The following is an 18,442-nucleotide window of genomic DNA, read 5'->3' as shown; positions in this document are numbered from 1 at the left end:
CTGGGATATTGAAATGCAAACCAGAAATCCTTGCATTGCACAAAACACCCCAAAGCAGCAACACTCCACATTCTGCAGAAAATTGTTACCCCTTTTGTGGCCAGGTTCCTGATTAGAAGGTGGGCTTTCTAATCGCATTTATTTCCACTGTTGCTTTTCCGCCCCGTGAGGGGGTGCCTCTTTAGTGTTTGCCAGAGAGCCAGTGTCAGGTAATTACATCATCCTGGTTGTTACAGGACAGTGTCAGTAGGACTCTTCATTTCTGTGTGCAGTATGCCTTGGTTTAGATTTCTGTCTGGGATTTGGGGTTGAAATGAACAGTGGGAGCATGGGACTAGTTTAGTGGGTCAGCCAACTGGCAGTGATAGAAAACAAGTGACAGGTTCTCTATGACCATCGCAGTCCACCAGGAGAAAAAGAGATACATTTTGAGATACTATTCTAAGAGTTTCTGTTCACATTTTTTAACTCAGGACGGGGGGCTATTCTGCTATAATAACAATGACATTTCTGACAATGACACGGGTGTCTTCCTGCATCTCTTCCCATGCTGCATGTTACCCCCCCACCCCCACTGTGCTCCTCCACTTCCAAATGCCATGTCACAACAGCACTTGGATGTGTTTTTCTCAACTGTCATCAGCTCCAGCTGGCAAGACCAAGTTCTTGAAACACAGGAAGCATCCAGCGGAAAATATTTTAATAAAACAGACTCCTCATAAAATATTGTTTTGGGGGGAAAGAAACCAACTCCACCAATCTGTCAGCATTGTGCTGGGGGACGCGAGAAGACAAGCCGGCATGCAGGAGCCAGATCCTAATGGGCCTTTGTTGCAGGTGGTTCCACGTTGGGCACACAGACTCAATGCCTGGCCCTTTAATCTAGGCTGGATTTTCTTGACTCATGAATCTTTGTCTCCGCTGGGAATATTAAAGTGCATCCAAAACTTAGAGGAATAGGGCAGTAGAAAGAGCTACAGGGTCTTTAAAGGTGAGGGAGGGATTCAGTCCTCCTGACTTCCTGCACCAGCTCTCACTTCCAAGTAGCACATTAAAGAATTAAGTTTGTGGACAGCAAGACGGAGCTGATGAAGAATAAGATAGTGTCCCTGGCTTCCTGCAGCAATTCAGCATTTGGGACTCATCAGGATCCGGTAGCATGGCCATCATTGGCCAGCCTAGCCACTGAAATCTGTTTCTTCCTTTCCACATGATGTCTACCTGTCCATCCGTGCATCCATCCATTCATTCAGCAAATATCTTCGAAAACCTACTAGGTGCGAGCTACTTAGGATTTTAAGGAGGCCTGTAGGGAGAATCCCCATGCCAACTCTCGTTGACTTGGATTTTCCCAAACGAAATTTTCCTATGTCAAACTTTTCTCCTGAATCAAAGGTAGGTGTCCTAGCTGCTCAAAACCTTTGAAGGCAACTGGAAGAATACTTCAGAAAGATATCTGGGCTTTTAGTTAACATTTTCTAATTAATATTCAGTGACTATGTCTCCTCAAGAAGTATTAGCTACTTCCATTGTGATTCAGAACAGGGCTGCTGGCACGCCCTGAGAATTCCCAAGGGTACAAGTTAGGGTTAGGAGGGATCGGGCAGCACAGGCCCCGGGTCAGAGGCCAGCTGGCAGCAAGAGCAGTCGAACAGCTCTCGTGTTCTCAGACCTCTTAGGCTGGCATTCATTTCCCTTTCCACCAGAGCAGGAACTCGGGCTCAGACAATGTATTTGACAAGTGTTCCAGGGCCAACCAGTTAGAAAACAGCGGCGCCAGGACTCCAGTTGCTGCTTGATTTTATGCTCTCAACTACATTCTGCTGTCCAGGGGAGTCTGTTGTTTGTCTGGCTTTGCCGAGAGGGACAGCTCTGTGTCCTAAGGTGACTTGCCCCACACACCACCCTTCCTGTCTGGTTCCCTGGAGTTGGAAACTGGAGCTGCTCTGTCCTGTTCCTGCCAAAGAAGCAGTGTCCACTGGTGCCTGAGAGTTTCTACCTGGGGAAGAAAGGCAAAGCAACATTTACTGAACATCTCTTAAAGACTGTGATGGGTATGTGGTAGCTTTCCCATTTAATAGATAAAGAAACTGAGGCTCAGAAGAAGACTTTCAGTACCTTGCCCAAGGTCTCAGGGCTTGAAAATGTTGGGATCAGCTGTCTGATGATAGACGTCTCACACTTTGTAATGCATCTCGGGATTTTTGCTAAGAACCTAATCATGACTGCCAGCTACTTGAGTGGTGAGGATGATGGTGGCTGCAGTAGGCATGGTGAGGGTCACAGCTTCCCACCTATTAAAGGGAGGCTGTGGTTGTTCCAGGTGCAGTGTACACGGCTGCCAGGTGCCAACTTATTTTTCTTACGGCTTCAGGTATAGGGGAATTTCCCAGTGAACTTGATGCCAAGAAGGAGCTGATAGCAAGCTCTAAAAGGCAGCAATATGCTCAGTAATGACCACACATGGCGTGCAGAGGCCAAGGCGGGCAGTGACCTACTAGTCCCTTGGTGCCTATCTCTGCCAAGCTGCCTGTCATTCATTCACTGAAGTGGGGGCCTTCGATAGTAGCTAATGAGAGTACAGAGGAGAGAAGTCACATGCAGCCTCCACCTTGTTGAATCTTCCTAACAACCCGGAAGGCTGGGCTGCCTTCTGAGTCTTAATGGTTAAGGGGCTTGCAGTCAGTGTGAATCCAGGATACACCCAGTCCTGGCGAGCTGCACAGCCTGAGCTCCTCTGCATACCTTTGTCTCACTGCTAATGAGAGAGGCACAGCGCACCCTCCTGTCACAGGGGTCTTGGCGGGCTACGGGCTGGTGCTTGCAGTTTCATTATACCAAGTAAGAGTGGTCCACATCCAGCCACCAGGAGCCCACAAGCCCTCGTCCTGCTTACTTCTCTGGACAGAGCCAGGCAAAATCTGCTCTTTCCAAATAATTTCTTGGTTTGTATAAATAACCCAATAGCCTTACCGACAATCTGGAAGTTAGGGAAAAGAGACAAGTTCATTCTGAATCCCACTGCTTTAACTATATATTAGCATTTCTGCAAACTCTCTTCCAGGCTTTTTCCTGAATGTATTTTTCAGAGCTGTGGCTTCCTGGCAATATCCCATCTTATGAACTTGCCCCATATCCTTATAACGTCTGTTATTCAGGACTACAGAAGATCCCACTGTGTGGTCTGTCTAGCCACATCCCTCACGTTGGATCTGTAGATAGTCCCAGGTTTTCACTAATACAAAAAATGCCAGAGTAAATGTCCTTGCTCTCCAAGCTTTTTCTTGTTTTATATAATCATAAGAAATGGGATGATTAACAACTACCATTAACCAATTTTACTAAGCACTTTACATACACCATTTAATTTAATCCGCATGAGGACTCCATGGGGGTGGCTTTCACTAGCCTTGTTTTATACAAGTGGCTGAGACCCCAAAAGGGTGTCACTGGCCTTGGTCACACAGCTAGTGTGGCAGAGCTGAGCTTCCGACATGTCTCCTAACGCCAAAGCCTGTATCCTTAACGAGTCATAGAAGTAGATTTCTGCTCTGTATTGTTAAATAACTTTCTAAAAAAATTGTACCCTTTCACACTCCCACCAAGTGTAAACTGTGGTTTCCTTGGAATCTGGGTCTAGGGGACCCAGAGGAATGTCTGGCCAAAGAGCAATCCTGCGGGTTGTGCTGGCTGGACAGCAGGCAGTCTGCACACCAAACGGCCAGCCCGCACTGCTCAGGTATTGCAGAGTCTAATCATCTGAATTACACCGTGTGACACCAGCAACCAAAGCCCCAGAAAATTAAAATAAGATCAGAAGATGCTGCCAGAGGCATTTAGTGAGCTCTGTCCAAAGACCGGGTGTCAGAACACTTTGCAGTTGTATCTCTTCAGGCCAGTTGCATACACACTCTGCCAAAGATGACATGCTCCTCAAGCCCTGTGCCCAGCACAGCCCTAAAGCTGTCCCGGGGTGTGGTCAGGGAGCTGCTGCTGGGATGTGGCCGGGTGCACAGGCAGGGCTTTGGCATCCAGCAGCCCTGGGTCCGCATCCTGGACCACCAGCTGCCAGCCAGAGACCCTGGGCAAGTCTCTTGGCCTTCTTTTTTAAACACAATGCCTATTAACATCCGAAGGAGCATGATTTGGGAAATTGCCCACGGAAGTCACACTAAGTTATCAGGGCACACCAGTCTCCCCTTCTGCCACCTCCTGCAGTGACTGCTGCAGCCTCAACAATCTCACACTCCCTAGATGCCTCCCCAGTGAGCCGCACACCCCCCCCACCCCGCCCACTATCCCCAGGGCTTCCCCAGATGTGGCATTTGGAGTTTTTTCTTCACACACAGGTGCACACCTCGCCACCCCTCACCCCTGCAGTCTGTGAGCTCCTCCAGGGCAGGGCTGGATGTCTTCCAGCTTTGACTCCTCAACTCCCTAGCCAGAGCCTAGCCAGGCCTTTGCTCAGGGATGTTTACTAAATCAATGAACAAAGCAGTCAGTGAAGGCAGGTTGAAGCTTACAGTCCAGCACCCTGGAGATAGGGGAAGGGTGTCAGTTAATAACCACCGTGCGAAGAGCACCTACTGTGTGCCAGGTGTGATTAAGAAACCACCAGCACCTCCCCTGCCTGGAACTCTAAGAGCCAGAAACTGCAGTCAGCCCCAGGAGCAAGTCTCAAAATTTGCCAGCTGGGCCCTGAGCCCCAGCGGATAGGGGCAGCTGTCTGGGTATTCCCTCCTGACAGGCTGCCCGAATCCACTCCCTGAGCAGCTGGGGATCTAGACACCCAAACAGAAGGTCAGTTAGCAAGGCGAGAGGCTCCTGGCCTGACTTGGGCACCCCTTCTCTCTCCAACAGTGGGTTCTGGGCCCTGGAGACAAAGCCAAGCCAGAAGCCAGACATGGATCCTGAGCCCAGACTGGAAAACAGGAACTGCCAAGGAGCCCCCAGGGATGTGCAGCCCAGGAAAACGTGGGCCTCCCCTCGCTTCCAGCTACTTCTGCCAGCCGCTCGGAGGGAAGGGCCTTTTTCCAAGAGTTGTCACAATGGTGGGAATTAGTTCCAACTAGAAAGCAAGGCTTTAGGCTGCACTGTCCTCAAGATGTTCCTGACTTCAGTCCCCTTGGAAAGGCTTTACCGTTCCCAACCAAGCCTCCTCCCTATTCCAGATGCCATGTCACCATTTCTCAAATGCCTGGGTCATGTATGTTGTCTTGGCTAACCTCCCCTCTCCCCGGGAGCCTTCGCCTGAAGGCCCTGTTAGCCTGTTCAGCTGTGAAGAAACCAAGGCTCTAGCTGGCGGAATGAGCTGCCCCGGGTCCAGGATGGGCGCCTGGTCGGCTGAGTCCCACATCCGGGACCTCGGATGCTCCACCTCTCCCCCCACCACTGCTGCCGCAGTCCCCACAAAAGAATCTGTTTCTCACCAGGCGGAGGCTGTCCCGGGGGAGAGGGGCAGTCCTTCACAGTCTGCAGGTAGGGAAGGCTCCCCCAGGTTGTCCCCGTCCCCACCTTCCCTCCTCCAAAGAGCCTGAAGAATGAGAATGTGGAGCCAAGCCCACTTGCTGAGCCCAGCCTCTCTGCCTCTGTGCGTGTTCACCCAGCGGCCTGCAAAGGACTTCTCAGGGCATCTGGGCATGTGTGTGTGTGAGCATGTGAAATAGGCACCAGTGTCTTTTCTTGAAAGAAGGAAGGGAGGAATTAACATGCAGGTTGGTAGTTAAATGGATGGACGAATGAATCTTGGAAGGGCAAAGGGCATAACCAACCCAAGGAAAAGGAGGGGGCAGTCAAGCCAGTAAGGCCTCCCTGCTGCCTCCCTGAACCCTCACATCACCTCCGAACCTTCCACTTTGCCCTCAGTCCCCACACTGGTTCAAGGTCCTCCACTGCCTGGTCCCTGCCAGCCTCTTCTCCTGAAACTCCTACCCTGACCTCAGTCCCCCTGTGCCTCCCCCTATACTCACAACTAAAAGCCCAGCTCCCCCATCACCTCCCAAGTGGAGCCTTGTCTAAGAGCCCCGAAGCCAGGTAAACCCCACCACTGCCCTCTGGCGGAGCAAGTCCCTGAGGGGTGAGAAGAACCTGGTCTCACCCCACAGTCCGCACAAGATCAGGTCACCTGACAGGAAGAATACCCTGTCGCTGGCGACCTTGACCATCACAGGTGATTCTCCCGCTACTGCTTTTAAATACACACATCTGAGTGCAAAGGTCCACTGTCCAGTGAGGTTCCCATACTTGTCTCCAGGTCTTCCTCCCTAAAAGCAGCCCTTGCCTCACCCCAGGCCCCACAGGAGGGGCTCCAGGGCAGATCCTGAGCTTCCTCTGCGGTCCTGTACCAGCTTTGGTTCTCCCAGAGTCCCATCTTGCCTGCTTCAGACCCTTTTCCTATTTTTGTGACCTAAGCACATGCCATGTGGTTAGTGTTGGCCCTAGTGTCGGTCTAGCGTTATGGCAGAGAGAAGGCATGGCAGCCTCTCAGGGATCCCCATGGCTGTGGTGGGCTCAGCTGGGGACCACTAACCTTGACTGGGAAGGTCTTTGAAGGCAGGGACCCCTTATTTGTCCTTGAACACGTCAGGAAGACCCTGGACATGAACAGAATGAAAATGCCCAGAATCTGTTTGCTGGCAGGTGAATGTGCGTGTGGGTTTTACTGAGCATGCACTGAACCGTAGGCACTAGGCAAAGCTCTATGAATATTTTCCTTCAGCTTTTATGATAACAGTATCGGGAGGGCTGCAGCCCCATTTTACACAAAAGAAATTAAGGTTCAGGGAGGTACAATGACTTTTCTCAAGGTTGTCTGGGGGCTGGTGGCAGGCTGGACAGATTGGCGTCCACTGGGCAGGCAGGACCTGGCCTTGTCCTGGGGTCTGTCCCTGCTCATCAGCCCCACAGGAGCCTTGTAATCAAGGGACACCAAAGCAACCAGGACATTTACAAAGTAAAGATCCTTTGTGCTGGAGTGAAATGATCCTCTAAAAAATGATCACCAGCTCCCCTCATTACCTCTGGAGACCAAGTCCTTGCTGATTTTTTTCCCTTCTTTATCTCAAGTACATTTAAATGTCAATTAAATTTGAAATATCTACATTTGTCAGCATTTCATTTTGGGCCAGCGTGACGTGCTGCTGATTTGTCCACGCAATGTGACACATGAAAAAAACTCTCGAGATGCAGATCTTCCTCATTAAAAAATAAGCCCATGCGATCCCGGCACGACAGAGCCACAGAGCACATCCCGGCTTCCTGACGCCGTGTCTCTGACATGGTATTTAAAAAGGAACAGCCGCGCCTGTCACCACTGTCACACACGCCCGTTAACTGGCGACACGTTAAACCAAACATTAGAAAGGGTTCGGGAAGTCATCTGCACGGGAGCTCCACTCGAGATGCAGTGGGCACAGGTGGGAGCAGTCGTGGGAGATGATGGGATCTGAACGGTGATGGACGGCGGGCCTTTCTTTCGTGCCAATACTCCAGCCCTCACTGGGTAGCCAGGTTCACCATGACCTGCCTTTTCACAGACAGTTCTTTGTGTGTAATAAAATCCAGGCAAGTGGGAGGTGGCAGACTGCAGGGTAGTAGCTGAATTGGGTTAATGAGGGGAAAGGTACACTTTTTTTTTTTTCATATTCTGCCTTAAGCTAATAAAAAATTTAAACCTGGACATTTTCGATGGTTCATCCTTTATCTCTGACAAATATCTGACTGTATGTTTCATGGGAGAACATGAACAGATGAATTTAAATAAGTTTATTTTGAAATCTCACCTGTTATTAAAGTGGAAGGGGGAACTCCCTACCCCTTATTTCATTGTTTCCAGTCCACGAAACTGAAGAGGCAGGATCACAAAGTGGCCCAGAGGCAGGTAAATCGGGACTACCAGCTCTGCCTTTAGCTATTGGGCTACACTGGACAAGTGACTCCCTCTCTCTGAGCCTTGGCTTCTTAATCTGCAAAATGAGGATGTGATAAATTAATGAGAAACTGTGGACCGTACTGAGCCGGACACTCGTAAGAACATTAGTTTCATCATCACTCACGTGGCCCGAAACCTGGATGTGAAAACACTCGGATCGGACCAAACCACATGGCAGAGCTCTCACCTGGGTGCGCTGTCACTCTCAAGAGACAGGTGGTGGTCAAGAGACAGCCTGGGCCTCTCGTTGAAGCTACTGCCCAACCAGGCTGGCCTGGCCAGGAGGCCGGCTGGAGAGGGAAAATGGTTTGTGAGCTGGAAATGAGGCTCCCTCTGTCCCCCACACAGCTCTGTGATCGCCCCAGTGTGAGGAGGCACCGGTGTTTAACAGTGACGTGAACTGCAGCAGCCTGATATGGCGAAGCCAAAGTCCAGTCCAGGACAAAGGCTCTTTGCTGTCATGTGAATCCACACATTTAGTGGTGTTCAGCTGATGTGCCAAGCTGTGATCCCTGCCTTATCAAAGCCAGAGGAGGTGGCCGTGTTTGGACTGATATGGGAAAGGTGTTCTGATGGAGTCAAGGGCCAAGAGGCTCACTGGGTCTGAGCCAGGCAGAGGTGCATGTCCCCTCGCGTTTATCTGCCACCAGCATGACTGACAGGAAGGGAGGGCCCTGGGCTGGAATCGCGGCTCATCACCTGCTGGCTTGGGCACTTGGTCACATTTCTCTTCACCAGTGATTCCAGTGTTCAGCCAGCACTGGGTCTGCACCCTGCCAAGCACACAGTAAGTGCCTGGGTGGATGGGTGTAAGGATGGATGGAGAGACAGACTAATGACAGTCTCATCCCCTAAAAATCAGTACAGTGAAAAAAACAAACAAAAATCAGTAGAGCGATACCTTCCTGCTAGGCTGTTGGGAGGGGTAGAAATAGCCTACGTAAAGCCCCTGGTACAATGCCTACTTGTGGATAGTATTTGGAAACATTTTTCTGAGACTCCTGCCCTCCCCTATATACCTACCCCCCCCCCAAAACATCCCATTCCACAGATCTCAGCATCTCAGAGGACGGATGGGAACTCAGGGGACACTTTTATACTGCAGCCCCAAGCTGATGAAAAGGACACAAGCTGTGGCAGGGCTCCAGAAAGATGGGTAAAATGAGCTGGGGGGGCCTTTTCTCCCTGGTTTGCTGGCTTCCATTCACTCGATCAGAAACTCTTGTTGCACCAGTGCTGTGTCCCAGGCAGGAATAAAGAGAAGAACAAGCCAGGCCTCTGCCCTTTAGAAGCTCAACTCAGAATTGCAAGAAGTTAAATGGTGCTAGTGAAGTGCTGAAACATGCAGTCTGAGGAGAAAACTCCAGCTGGGAGCTCCAGGAAGGCTTCCTAGGAGTGTATTTGAGCAGAGTCTTCAAGACTGAAGAGCAGTTGGGTCACCAGACAGAGGTGACAGACAGGTGGCATGTCAGGGGAGGGCGGGAAGAGGCCAGAAGTGGACAGGGCCAGGCTTGCGGCACGATGTCTGCCATGCTTGGAGCTTAGACTTGGCACTGCCATGCTGCAGCCCTCACTCCTGCCCATCCAGCACATTCCACAAGCTCCCCAGATTGGAGAATGAGGCTGGGGTGTCTGCCCACCCCTCCCCTGCTTAGGAGAAGCAGTCCAGCGCTAGCAAGTAAGATGCCCCCTAACTTGTAAACAGACCAGTGCGCCATTCTGCAAATGTCTGAACATTATTATTCCTAACACCACGGAGTCACTCACCACACAACTGGTCACTGCAGGATTGCGACTCCCAGCAGCAGATTTGCAGGTGTGAAGCAGGAGAGTGACATGGTTGGGTTTGCGATTCAGAACAGGATTCCAGCAGCTGTGTGGCGAGTGGCTCTGAGTAGGCAGGACCTGGCCCTTCTCCTGTGCTTTGTGTTATGTCCCAGGCTGGGCACACTTCTGCAGGTCAGATCTTCCTACCCACCCTTCTGAGTCCAGAGGAAAATGCCCATCCTGGGCCACTGCTCTCTCTAGTCCAGGAAGGGTCAGGATGTGTCTCGTCCCTGACACCCAGCAAGGCGACCTGGGAGAGGAAAGGAGGCCTGTGACCTGCTACCTCCCTGGTGTGACTCTGGGCAAGTGCTCTGGCTAGGGGGTAGGGGAGAGGACATAGCCCCCCTCAGGCAGCCCTTACGCTTAATTTCCCACCTTCCTCACCATCGCCCCCTGGGGACCGTCGAGACACGTCCAGCTGGCCGAACAGGGCAGAGGCACGGACCACCTGCTTCCCCGCCGTGTGCCCAGAGCAGCAGCTGTGGGGCCGGGACTTGAACTGAGGTGGGCCGTGTCCAGCTGCCCCTCCCCAGCACCCACCTCTCATGGCCCTGGTCAGTGTGTGATTCATAGGAGCTGGCACGGGGTGTTTGTTTATAGAGGTAGAGCTCACAGGTGGCTGACAAGGGAGATGTATTTTTTATAACAATGAATATTTAATTTCCACATCATAGATGAAAAAGACTCTCTGAAGAGCCATCTGAGGGAGACTCCAGAGTGGCTGCCAGTCAGGAAAGGGCCTTCCCGCAAGTGCTCTTCCGTGTGGCTCACTTTCTTCTTTAATTTTTTTAATTTTTTCCTGATTGTTGAAGTAGATAAGTGCATTATAGAAAATATAGAAGATAGAAAAATAAAAAGGGGCTAGGGGGAAAAAATCACTTGTAATCTCAGTAGCTTTTCATTACATTTGGGCATATAACTTTCCAGTCTTTTTTTCTATAACTAGATGAGAAAGAATGTGTTATTATTGCAAATCTGCATCCTGACTTTTAGATTTTTCTTTATAAACATTACAGTTAATGGGACGATAAAATTCCGCCAACTGTACGATAATTCACACCACCAGATTCCTGTTGCAGGGAATTCAGGTGGTTTCATGTTTTAATATAAACACAGCAGTGATGAACATCTTTGTGCATAATTCTTGCTACATTTAGGCTCATCTAGATGGAAGTGGAATCACGAGGTCAGAAATGACTGGATCTTGTGTGTGAGGCTCTTGACTCATGTGGCAAATAGTTTCTTTTCTGTGTGGGACCAGCTCCCCCACCTTGGAGCCCAGCAGGCCTCCCACGCCCTGTGGCCTACAGAGAGCCTCCACCCCAGGCTGCAGAGGGAGGCCAGGCCCAGGCGCTGAGCCCACCCCGCCCCATGGAGTTCTGAGGGTGCCTCCTAACCATTCTCTTCTCTCTTGTCTCCCTTTGCCCAGCCTGGCAAAGCCCTTGCGACACTACGCGGTCTTCCTCTCCGAAGACTCCTCTGACGATGAACGCCAGCGGGAAGAGGGCCCGAGCTCTGGCTTCACCGAAAGCTTTTTCTTCTCCGCTCCCTTTGAATGGTCTCTCCTTCCTTCCATTTCCCTGAGCTCTGCTTGGTGACCCTCTGGGGCTGCTTGATGGGGAGGGGGTGGCCAGTGTGCTTGCCTTGTGTGTGCAGAAGGGTGTCAGGGCTGCTGCCTTCTCAAGCCCAGTCAAACTTGCAGGGTGAATGCCACCGCTGTGTGCCTCTTGGCGTTCGTCCTACAGGGACTGTGACAGTGGAGTGAGGTGACAGGACTGACAGGGCTCTACAGGTGTGGGATGAGAGCGTCAGTCCCTGTCCCTTATTTGGGGAAAATGCACTTGGTTGTTAATGGAATTGGTGGCTACACGTGGCCTGGTTGTTGATGCCCAAGTCCTCTATCTCAACATGTCTTACAAAACCATGGAGATCAAGGATCAGATTTTAAGTTTTTTTTTTAATTATAAAATGTGCATATTATTACTGACAGATTGAAATGTTTTCCTGATCTGCCTGACTATAAGATAATTTCTACTATTATTAGTTATAGCCTAAGCCTCATACAGTAAAAAACAGAGAAAGAATGTTCACCCACAATTTAGCCACCCCCAAAATCAAAATTTAGTAGTTTCCCTTTCTTCATCAGTTTTTACTCCTCCACCCACAATATTTTTCAGAGCTAAGATTGAGCAAAGGGAAAGTTTTCATCTGTGTTTCTTTGTTTAAAAAGTTGTGGTGTTTTTAACAGGAGACTTGAAGGGAAGGGAACTGCCCTTTGCTGAACACCCACAAGGTTCACCACAACCCTGCAGGCGGTGAACTGACGCAGTGTTTTTCAGAGAAGGGGACTGTTCCCCGCAGCTCCCCCTGGGTGGAGGGGAGACAGCTCTGCTCTTGCCTCTGCCCCCACAGGGTGGGAGGGTTCCGGCCCTTTCTGCTGCCGGCTCACCTCTGCTCACAGGCAGGTCAGCCCCTCCCTGATGTCCTCACTTAGGAAGTGGCGGCCTAAGTCAGTGCAGCCCAAGCTCCACACGCCACCTTTTTGGTACATTGAATCTCTCTCTCAAAAGTTTTTTTTTAACTTAAAAATTAGCCTTGTCCTGAGCTATATCTGTGATATCATAGGCTTAAGGTATCAGTTATTATTTACTATTAATTAAAATAAACATAGGACCATTAAAACAAGGAATGTCATCCATGTGTCAACTTAAAATCACCTCACAGGTAAAGGCACTCGACCTGGGTGACGTCCAAGGACCCCACCACCACCACAAACTCCAGCAGGTTGCATTCTCTTTAAATTAATTGGTGCCTTAATTATTTAAATAATGGTTAGGGCTTACTCCCTTAGCCATGACCTGTAAGTATAAGTTTTTGTGTTTAAAAAGGAACTGGACCATCTTAAAATGGCTTCTTTTTAAAAGAATGCTATTTCCTTAAGTGTAAGAAGCACACTGACTTTTCTTTATTTCCATGATTGTGTTCCAACTTGGTTAAGGAAGGTTCATGTCCTTGGTCAGATGACTTAGAGCAAGCGATGGTCTCTTGAAGTCTCTCATACCTGGCTTCCATTTCCACCTCTTGCCAGGTGCTGTGTGACACAGGGCAGAGTTACTTAGCTTCTCTGAGCTTCAATTTCCTCATCTACAAAGTGGGAATATGAGTCCTACTTCAGGGGGTGCTTGTATTGATCAGCGAGATACCACAGGCTGATGGAGTCCCTACTAAGACACGGCCCTCTGCCTCCACTTTCTGTCCCCTGCCCTGGTTCTTGCAGGTGGGTCCTCGGGACCAGCAGGTGGCATCCTTCTCCCAGTTTACCAGAGCCACAAGTGGTTTCCAACGCAACCTAGGGGCCCCAGCCTCCAGTTAGGGGAGGAGGGATGCAGCTCTGGCCCGTGCCACACTAGAAGTTAGGGTTTATCCAGGCACCATTCTCCACGTACCCGGTGGTGCCATGGGGTTCAGACTTGTGAGAAAGGAAAGCACAGAGAATCTTTTGTCACCTACTGCAAGGTTTGATGCATTAAAGTTCGGAATGCTGTTCACAGCCTCTGCATGCCTGCGGTATGCTAGGCACTGCGTTTGCTCGGTAATTACTACCTGCCACGAGGTACACTCTGAAGTAGGGAAGCAGCTGAGGCTCGGGGAAGTTAAGTGACTTGCCCAAGGTCCCACAGCAAGGAGTGGCACAACCAGAACTGGAACTGACATGCTGGGCAGCCGCTCTGAGGAGCTTCCCCAGTTCAGTCCCCCATGAGCCCTGCAGCAGGGTGGGAGTGCTGACAGTGGGCTCGGGAATGATCTGCCTGCCCATTCCCTTTCCAGGCATGTTCCATTCCTCGTCTGGCTTGTGAGCCCACTAGCCAGTTATATGGCATGTCATGTGGTTGAGGGGAACTAAGCAGGTCCCCTGGTGCAAATTAGAGCCAGAGTGACTTGTCCAAGGTCCCAAAGGGAACAGCAAAACACAAATTCAGCCCCAAGTCTGTCAGAGTGCTGCTGCCCATTCTCCTGCACTCACAGGGACCCCAGGACAGTCTCCTGTCCCCAAGGCTCCTGGGTGCACTCCTCAAGGCCTGGAAGTTTTCCAGGGTGGGGGCTGCTTGCTCCTCCCATAAGGCTCCGGATGGGAGAATCTAGCCTGCCCTGCCTCCTCCCAGGCCGCAGCCTTACCGGACACTCAGGGAGTCAGACAGTGCAGAAGGCGACGAGGCGGAGAGCCCGGAGCAGCGAGTGCGGGATCCCGTGGGCCCTGCCCCACCTCCACCTGACCGGGCTGCCAGCATCGACCTCCTAGAAGACGTCTTCAGCAGCCTGGACATGGAGGTCCCACTGCAGCCACTGGGCCAGGCCAAGAGCTTGGAGGACCTTCGGCCCCCCAAAGACCTGAGGGAGCAGCCGGGGACCTTTGATTATCAGGTATGGCATGGGTGAGGGCGGGCACCTGCTGGGGCTGGCATTTTCCACACCATGAGGCAGGACCCCCATGTGACAGTGAAAGAGACTGGGGGAGAAACAGTGACTTTTTCAAGGTCCTCAGCCATGGCTTAGGGTCATTCTGACTGCAAACCCCACCAGGCAGGCTATCGCACCTGGCCCCTCAGAGTGGCCACTGGAGAAGATGCTAGACCTGATGGAAACCGGCTCCCCACTGTCGTTTGTGCAACAGGCAGCAACGGCTGGTGCTCCAGGCCGCCCTCCCAAAGATCCCCAGCCCAACCCCCAGGCAGGGCTTTGACCCCTGGTGGAATCAGGATTGCTCCCATCCTACCAAGCCTCCTTTGGAACAAAAATCCTGGGTTCTGAATTATTTATGTGTGACCACTGACCTTCTAGCCTGACTTCAGTCTATTATCTACCTTCTCCATGCCTGTTTCCTCACTTGCAAGTAGGGGCCGCCACCTCTGCAGTCACTGGTCACATAGTGGAAACACAAAGCTCCCATGTATCCAGGGACCCACGTGTGCTCCCTGCAGGGAATTACTGTCCCCTGCTGCTGATGGGGACACTCAGGCCAAGAGAGGGCAAGTGATGCCAGGTGGTGTAGCCTGTGAGCGCAGAGCCAGGACCTGAGCCCAGTCCTGTTTCCCTCCCCCCACCCAGCCAGCGTGCCTTCACCTGGGCTCTGAGCCTCACTCACCCTCTTGGGCTCACAGGTGATTGAAAGGTACTACATGCTTTGAAAAGTAAAAAGGGCCCCTCCAGGAGATGGTCAGTGCAGAGAATTACTTTCCTAAAACTGCTGGCAACACTGGTATAAAAGGACAGGAGCTTTCTCTGGAATCCCTGTGTGTCACCCAGTGAGAAAAGCCTGGGCCTGGAGTCCACACAGAACCTGGGCTCTCTGCTAGTGACCTTAAAGGAGCTAAGTCCCCCACCTCCTTTAAATTCCAGCAGGCTAGTCAGCCACATGCCTGGGAGCCACAGTCTCAGTGCGTGTCCGACATACAGGAGGGGCTGGAATGGGTACATGCTGCCTTCCCGTCTATCCCAGGTCAGCCAATGGTCTCCCTTTCCCTCCAACAGAGACTGGACCTGGGCAGGAGTGAGAGGAGCCTTGGGATGCCGGTGGCCTTGAAGCTGGCCCACCCATACAACAAGCTCTGGAGCCTGGGCCAGGATGACATGGCCATTCCCAGCAAGCCCCTGGCCGCCTCCCCCAAGAAGTCCTCAGCCCTGCTCGGGAACTCCTCGGCCCTGCCCCGCAGGCCCCAGAGTCAGGACAGCACCCTGAACCCCCGCGACAAGGAGGAGGCCCCCACCCCCACTCCAGGCAGCATCACCATTCCCCGGCCCCAGGGCAGGAAGACCCCAGAGCTGGGCATTGTGCCCCCACCTCCTACTTCCCGCCTGGCCAAGCTCCAGGCTGCTGGTGTCACCCTCGGTGACTTCTCAGAGCCACTGCAGGCCGAGCGGGAAAGGCGATCTGCCCTGAGCCCAAGCCTCTTCCCTGGACTCCTCCCCAGCGCTGTCCCCCAAGGCCCCACTGAACTGCTGAAGCCGCTCAGCCTGACCCCAGGGGCTGTGGACACAAGTGGTGATGCCCTACTGGCCCTCCTAGACCCACTTAACACAGCCTGGTCAGGCAACACCCTTCCACCCTGCCCTACAGCCCCAAATGTAGCCACCCCTTTCACCCCCCGGTTTAGCTTTCACCCCACAGGGACCCCCACCCCATTGCCACAGCCATCACTCAACCCCTTTGTCCCATCTGTGCCAGCAGCACTGCCTGCCATGCCCCTGGTCTCCACACCAGCTGGGCCTTTCGGGGCCCCTCCTGCTTCCCTGGGGCCAGCTCTTGCCCCCAGCCTCCTGCTCTCCAGTCCTGGCTTCTGTGCCCCACATAGATCTCAGCCCAACCTGGCTGCCCTCTCCATGCCCAACCTCTTTGGCCAGATGCCCATGGGTGCCCACAACAGTCCCCTTCAGCCCCTGGGCCCCCCAGTGGTCGCCCCTTCAAGGATCCGAACATTGCCCCTGGCCCGCTCAAGTGCCAGGGCTGCTGAGGCCAAGCAGGGGCTGGCCCTGAGGCCTGGAAACCCCCCACTTCCTCCTCCCAGACACCCCCAGGGCCTGGAGCCAGCACTGCAGCCCTCTGCTCCTCAAGAAGCCAGAGACCCCTTTGAGGATTTGTTACGGAAAACCAAGCAAGACGTGAGCCCAGCCCCAGCCCTAGGCTCAGTGGAGCAGCTCAGGAAGCAATGGGAGACCTTTGAGTGAGCCAGGCAACGAGGGCTGGGGTGAGCCGGGGTCCGAGCACTGCTCTGTCATCGCTGCGGCTCTGAGGCTAGCTGGCCCTGCTTCCCCTGCTGCTCTGTTTCTGCCCAGGTTCTGCTGGTGGAAGGGATGGGCCCCTCTCTGCTGCCCCTGCCCTCCCCCATACTGCCCATCTCTGTCATCTGGCCCCTGGAGAATGCACCAGTTCTGGCCTGGGTATCCACGCAGCTCCGGGGTGCCTGCCCTCCCCTCACCCCTCATTGGGTATTACACTAAAGAGGCCAACTGGGCTGATGACCACCCACACCAAGTCCTACCCACCTTCCCTCTGGAAACCTCCCACCAGGAGCCCCAAGGCTCCTCAAGGCCTCTCCTCCAGAGCCCCGTTCTCCTCACCCAGCTGCAGCCCTGCACACCCCACCTTGATGGCCCAGGCACCAGTGGTACCCTCAGCGTGAACTCGTCTGCACGAGACACACGTGGTCTGGAGTTACAGTAAGGAACCCCACCCTGGGCTGGAGGATCTACCTGGTGGGGCATTTCCAAGCCCTCTCTAGCAATATGCGCACTCATTCTTTCCTCAGTCTTTACTTAACCCCCAAACTGCCACTGTTTCTGGCTTTGTAGGGACTTGGGAGCTGAGGGATCCTGGGATCCCTCCTGATAGCCAGATTCAGCCCCAGCCTGCCATGTGGGGGCGGGGAGCACTGGAAACTGATTTGTAGAGGAAAAACTATCAACAGTTGAATCTGAGTGCATCAGGAGGGGGAGCTGGGCTGCCATCGCGCTCCCTATCTGGTGCCCGTGGGTTCTGCTGGTCTCTCACATTACTCAAGCGGAGCTCAGCAAGTCTCAACTTGCGTGGCACTGTGGGGGCAGAGCTGAGAAGCGGGTATCCAGATGCCAACTGGTAGGCCACAGACTGATGCAGGGGCCGCAGCAAACCCAGCTGCCCTGAGCTCCCGGGGTCAGGAGTGGGCAGGGGCACTGAGCCCTTCTCCAGGCCCTGGGGGGGTGGACAGACTCGGCTTCTTGCAGCCTAGAGGCAGGAGAAGGGCTAGGAGCCACCCTCTCCCCACTCACCTCATGATTATTGCCAGCACAGAAATTCCTGAGGCCAGCATCACCAAAGCGAAATTGAAATGTTTTATTGTTTATATTTCTTTTCCTTTTTACTTTGATTTGATGACTCTTGGAATTGACTAGTTTCAAAAAATCAAGTTAAAATAGGGCCCAACCATTTAAGAAAACAACCATCTGAGACAGTCAGGAAATTGTGAGCATTGTGACCTGATTTCTCATTTCCTATTCGTGAAGGGTCAGACAGACAGGCTCAGAGGTGTCTGACAGGGCAAGGGGGTTCCTGGATGCCCCCACAACCACAGGGAACCTTGTTAGTATCTGAGGCCTGTGGGCCCGTGAGGCCTAGAGGGCTGGCCCCAAAGCGCCCTCTGAGGTGGAGTGTGAAGAGCTGCTGGGCTGGCTCACAGCCCCTTCCTGAGTCAATTGTGGCCCCTCCAACAAGCCTCTAAAGCTCAGGAGTGTTCTGGCCACTGCGTGGAGGGTGTGTGTCTGGGCCATGTGGGCACCTGCATGCAGGACACTTACGTGTTTCCACATATTCCAGATCCACCTGCCTATTCTGGGCAAACCCCTGAGCTTCATCAGGGATGGGGCAGCCCACCTGGTGGGCAGAGTATATGAGGCACCAGGTGGCCGAGGGAGGCAGAGCCCATACCTTGGTCTCCCCAGCTGTGTTGGGGCTGGTGGCAAGCACTCTGTGTTGACATGAACACTGCTGTCTGTTCACTTGCTGGATTGAATTTGCAAACCCAAGGATGCGTTTTGTGTATGCATTCAATAAAGTCTTCTTGGGGAGAAGGCTGGTATCCCTGTGTCCTGAGGAAGCTCTGAGGGTGGGGGTGGGAGGCCTCAGCCATCTTCCCCCGCTTCTGTAGAGGTAGA

The 18,442-nt window shown here is 52.7% G+C and overlaps 1 protein-coding gene across 10 annotated transcripts in view; it reads left to right on the top strand.

Moving 5' to 3' along the window:
* Nucleotides 1–18,352, top strand: part of DENND1A (DENN domain containing 1A) — a 553,926-nt gene extending 535,574 nt beyond the window's left edge. For 5 of the 10 annotated variants that reach the window (XM_036913988.2, XM_036913990.2, XM_036913985.2 and 2 more), the window contains 3 exons: nucleotides 11,187–11,315; nucleotides 13,921–14,179; nucleotides 15,287–18,352. In XM_036913988.2, coding sequence (XP_036769883.2) covers nucleotides 11,187–11,315; nucleotides 13,921–14,179; nucleotides 15,287–16,480 — 1,582 coding nt within the window. In that variant the 3' untranslated portion in view covers nucleotides 16,481–18,352. Of the gene's footprint in view, nucleotides 1–4,860; nucleotides 7,679–11,186; nucleotides 11,747–13,920; nucleotides 14,180–15,286 lie in introns of those variants that run through there. The other 5 variants (XM_036913992.2, XM_036913993.2, XM_036913996.2 and 2 more) reach the window with 3 other exon arrangements.
* The last annotated feature ends 90 nt before the right edge of the window (nucleotides 18,353–18,442 follow it).

The sequence above is a fragment of the Manis pentadactyla genome, chromosome 3 (assembly GCF_030020395.1).
Source record: "Manis pentadactyla isolate mManPen7 chromosome 3, mManPen7.hap1, whole genome shotgun sequence".
Taxonomy (NCBI): domain Eukaryota; kingdom Metazoa; phylum Chordata; class Mammalia; order Pholidota; family Manidae; genus Manis; species Manis pentadactyla.
The sequence above is the reverse complement of the archived record's forward strand: the minus strand, read 5'-3'. Positions and strand labels throughout refer to the sequence as shown.